This window comes from Penaeus japonicus, unplaced genomic scaffold (assembly GCF_977035675.1).
Source record: "Penaeus japonicus unplaced genomic scaffold, GWHDUDI00000001_assembly GWHDUDI00000011, whole genome shotgun sequence".
Classification (NCBI taxonomy): Eukaryota; Metazoa; Arthropoda; class Malacostraca; order Decapoda; family Penaeidae; genus Penaeus; species Penaeus japonicus.
Genome location: NW_028234413.1, coordinates 42,654,216 through 42,659,215, shown reverse-complemented (window position 1 = coordinate 42,659,215; position 5,000 = coordinate 42,654,216). Strand labels below are relative to the sequence as shown.

Below are 5,000 nucleotides of genomic sequence, written 5' to 3'. Positions count from 1 at the left end.
AAATTAATTGATAAACTACAACAAATATTATAATCTATGCAATAGCCCATTGCAGCCGTATAATAGACTACAATACTATGTTCAAGTAACAAATAACAATACTCCTATTAAAAGGTTTCTGCTAACAACAAAATTCATATCAATATAAGTTTTTTTCCTATCAATTTGATTCCTATAAACCACATTCTAATTACTAACATCGTGGTTCTAATCATTATTTCTATTAAGAATATGATTCCAATTAATACTATCCTTCCTACTGATTACATGTTTCATTCTTCTTCTATGTGGTTAGTCAACAACATGTTTTTTACTAATTGTATAATTCCTATTATCTTAGTCCTGATCTCTGCCAATTAATTTCTATCATGATTCCTATCACTATCATGATTCCTATTTAGTGATTTCCTACCGATGTAATTCTTATCAACAAAATCCTACCAATCTCAATTCTATTAACGAATTCCTATCATGAGTCTTATCAACAAATACATTTTATTAATATGCTTCCTTCCAACAGATACCATCCTAGTAAAATGACTCCTATCAACAGATCAATTCCTATTAACATGATCCCTATCAACAGATACCATCCTATAAAAATGACTCCTATCAAACAGATACCATTCTGTTAACATTACTCCTATCAGCAGATACCATCCTATAAACAGGACTCCTATCAACAGATACCATTCTGCTAACAGGACTCCTATCATCAGATACCATCCTACAAACAGGACTCCTATCAACAGATACCACTCTGCTAACAAGACTCTTATCAACAGATACTGCTAACAGGACTCCTGTCAACAGATACCATTCTGCTAACAGGACTCCTATCATCAGATACCATCCTACAAACAGGACTCCTATCAACAGATACCATTCTGCTAACAGGACTCTTATCAACAGATACTGCTAACAGGACTCCTATCAACAAATACCATCCTATTAACACGAGACCTATCAGTAGCCTTCTACCCACTAAAAGTGCCCTTCCCTTCCCCCCAGTGACCGAATATAACGGCGCCAACCTCCCGCTGACGAAAATCAGTCGAGTGGACATGGCTGCCTACCTCTGCATCGCTCGCAACGGCGTCCCCCCCATTGTCAGCAAGAGGATTCAAGTCAGTGTTGACTGTGAGTGTCAGCCTCTTTGTGAGGAGGGTTTTTTTTTCTTTTGAGAGATGGTAATGAGTGCTATGTTGTTTGTTATTATTTGCTTTTGCTGTTATTTTTGCTATCATTTGCAGTGGCTATTCGTATTAAATATTTATCTGTAGTCATATATTAAAGGATCTGTTTAAGATGTCATTTACACTCATTTACTTAAATATGATTTGATATGTTTTTTCTTTTCTTTTTTTTTAGAATTACAAAATATATCTTTTAGAATACGTAAAAATGTACCAGGAATGGAATTAGTCTAGTAATAAGCTTGTTTACATAAATTTCCTTTTACCCAATTCAGATCTCTCTATCCTAGCTATTTGAAGTGATTGTTAGAGAGTGTAATGGCTATATCTCTATATCTCATGTTTATGCAAGACTGACGGCTTTGTTTTGCAAGAATTTCAAAAGTGCCCTGTTGATCTCGATACGTGTTGTGCAAGATTTTAATGACGTTAAGCGGTACCATTGTATACCAATGCTTTGTGTGAGAGAAAACGATTTTTCTGAGATGATTGACGTAAACTCATAGTTGTGCTTTAGAATTATGAAATCCACCGAGAGATTCAGATATCATAAAAGTCTGCTGTTCTTCAGTTGTGTGAAAAGCTGGGAGGAGCGTGTGTTCTGAATGCAATATGTTCTACGTAGTTACGATTATATCTCTGTATTCTGAGTGTATTACTGTAGAAGGCAGAGTGGAAGGTATACTGGTGCACATGCATTTTTTGTGTAATATTTTGAAAATCTGTCTTAGACCACGTTATCTCTCTCTCTATCTATCTATCGATTTATCTCTTTCTCTTCTCTTCTCTTCTCTGACTCTCTCTCTCTCTGTCTCTCTTTCTCTCTCTCTCTCTCCTCTCTCTCTCTCTCTTCTCTCTCTCTCTCTCTCTCTCTCTCTCTCTCTCTCTCTCTCTATCTCATACTCTCTTTCTCTCTCTCTATCTATCTATCTATCTATCTATCTTTTGTCTGTTTCCTCTCTTCAGTTGACTTATCTTGGTTAAGGAGTTAAAGTGTTTTTATTATTCGGTATAAGAATATAGAAAAGGATAGAGAGAGAGAATTAGATTGATTGGTAGGTAGAATAAGGGATAAATAGGTGTATACGTATATTAGTGTTTGTGTGTGTGTGAGAGAGAGAGAGAGCGTGTGTGTTTATGCGTGTCTGCAAGATATATAACCATCCGAATTGTGATATTTCAAATATAAACACAACTTCCCAACTGACAGAGAGCCATTCCCAATCTCCATCTTGAATCTCAAAGTTAACGATACAACTTGAAAAAGAATGAGAGAGAGAAAGAGGGTGGGGGGAGAGGGAGAGAGATAATAAAGAAAGAAGGGCTGGAAAGGGAGAAAAGGGGACAGAAAGAAAGGTTGGAGAGGGAGATGAAGAGAAAAAGAAAGAGAGAGAGAGAGACTGATAAATAAAGGGAGAGAAACAGGGGGGAAAGAGAGAAAGAGAGAGGGAGAAACGAGTAGACAGAGTAGGAAAAGAGAGAGAGAGAAAACGACAATTCAAAGTCTTTCCTTGATGTAGCAATTTTATGACCAATAATTCAAGACGAGAGAAATCATCAGAGTAATGGAAGATCTGGTTTGACCCTACATAGGATTTCTACTATCATTTACTTGCAATTTATTTGATTTGTTCATTTATCTGTTTTGTTTTTATTTTATGTCTTTGTTGTTTTTTGTTTTATTTATTTATTTTATTTAGTCTTTCTCTCTCTCTCTCTCTGTTTATCTATCTATCTAACTAACTAACTAACTAACTAACTAACTAACTAACTAACTAACTAACTCTCTCTCTCTCTCTCTCTCTCTCTCTCTCTCTCTCTCTCTCTCTCTCTCTCTCTCTCTCTCTCTCTCTCTCTCTCTCTCTCTCTCTCTCTCTCTCTCTCTCTTCCTCCCTCTCTATATATATCTGTCTGTTGCCTGTCTCTCTCTCTCTCTCTCTCTCTCTCTCTCTCTCTCTCTCTCTCTCTCTCTCTCTCTCTCTCTCTCTCTCTCTCTCTCTCTCTTTCTTTCTCTCTCTCTCTCTCTCTCTCTCTCATCCCTTCTGTTCTCACTCCCCTCTCTCCCCTCTCCTCTTACCCGAGGCGGACCTGACAGCGAAGGAATAAACCCCGGGATAAAGTTAATACCTCATCCCCAGTTATGACTTATGATTCCGGCACAGAACCCAATTCCTGTGCTTACTTCTTTTCTTTTCTCTTTTTTTTTTTTTTTTTTTTTTTTTGTGTCTCTTTTTACGGAATGGTAAGAGGGAAACAGTTGCTTTACTTACTACTTTGGAGTCTTTTTTATATTTTTGCTTTCTTGGGTTATTTGTTTATCGTATTTTTATTTGTTTTTCATGTTTGCTTTGTGTTGTATCTTTGCACAATGTAAACAACGAACAAAAATATTGCCTTCAAACCCCATTCGTATTTCCTCTACATAACAACCGAACTCTTTGCTTCTTCACGCCCATACGATGCGTTCCACCGACAGTCCCGCCCATGATGAGCATCCCACATCAACTTGTTGGCGCGCCCATGGGTTACAGCATCACCCTAGAATGCACCATTGAGAAAAATTTTCATATATTTCCTTGATGTATCAATTTTATGACATATAATTAAAAGAATGAGAAATAATTCAAGTAAATGGAAGTTATTGGTTTGGACCTAATAGGATTACTAATATATTTTTAATTGGATAGTTAGTTGATTGGTTAATTTTCTGTGTTGTTTTGTATTTTGTGTCTTGTTTTTGTTTTTGTTTTTTGGTTTATTTATTTTATTTTATTTATCTTTATCTTAACTAGACTATGTTTTATATCGACTCTAACTTAATACATATATTAATAGATATATATCTAACCTAAAAAAAAAAATTACCACTTTTAAAAACTTACTCTCTCTATCTCTCTCTCTCTCTCTCTCCTCCTCTCTTCTCTCCTCGTCTCTTTCTCTCTCTCTCTCTCTCTCTCTCTCATCTGTATCTCCTATCCTATCTATTCCTCCTCTCTAATTTATCTGTCTGTTGCCTTCTCACCCGCCCGCTCTCACATACTGGACGAGGGGACAGGACGTCATGCTACACCAGAGCCGCAAGTACAGCATTGAAGAGAGGGTAAGTTTGTGTTTGTGTGTGTGTGTGTGTGTGTGTGTGTGTGTGTGTGTTTGTGTGTGTGTGTGTTTGTGCGTGTGTGTGTGTGTGTGTGTGTGTGTGTGTGTGTGTGTGTTTGTGTGTTTGTGTGTGTGTGTGTGTGTGTGTGTGTGTGTGTGTTTGTGTGTGTGTGTGTGTTTGTGTGTGTGTGTTTGTTTGTGTGTGTGTGTGTTTGTGTGTGTGTGTTTGTTTGTGTTTGTTTGTGTGTGTGTGTGTGTGTGTTTGTTTGTTTGTGTTTGTTTGTGTGTGTGTGTGTGTGTGTTTGTGTGTGTGTGTGTGTGTGTGTGTGTGTGTGTGTGTGTGTGTGTGTGTGTGTGTGTGTGTTTGTGTGTGTGTGTGTGTGTGGTTGTGTGTGTGTGTTTGTGTGTGTGTGTGTTTGTATGTGTGTGTGTGTGTGTGTGTGTGTGTGTGTATGTTGGACGTGTTTGTCTATAAACTTAGGTAATTTATGTGTGCGTTTTTGACGTTTGATATGCGTTTCAGGTAATCTTTCTGGACGTCAAATATATTTCCTACTATAGTGATATAACGAAAGTGATAGATTATCCATTTTCTATATATTATTATCATTTATTGTTGGAATTGATATTATCATCATTGCCATCACCGACATCCGCAGCATCATCACCATCATCGTCATCATCCTCATTATGACAATTGCGGTCATC

The 5,000-nt window shown here is 37.1% G+C and overlaps 1 protein-coding gene across 1 annotated transcript in view; it reads left to right on the top strand.

The window, feature by feature from the left end:
- Positions 1-5,000, top strand: part of LOC147471051 (lachesin-like) — a 216,437-nt gene that overhangs the window by 183,119 nt on the left and 28,318 nt on the right. The window contains exons 5-7 of the mRNA XM_086541471.1: positions 1,012-1,140; positions 3,673-3,752; positions 4,213-4,296. Of these exons, the coding sequence (XP_086397597.1) occupies positions 1,012-1,140; positions 3,673-3,752; positions 4,213-4,296 (293 nt within the window). The remainder of the gene's footprint in view (positions 1-1,011; positions 1,141-3,672; positions 3,753-4,212; positions 4,297-5,000) is intronic.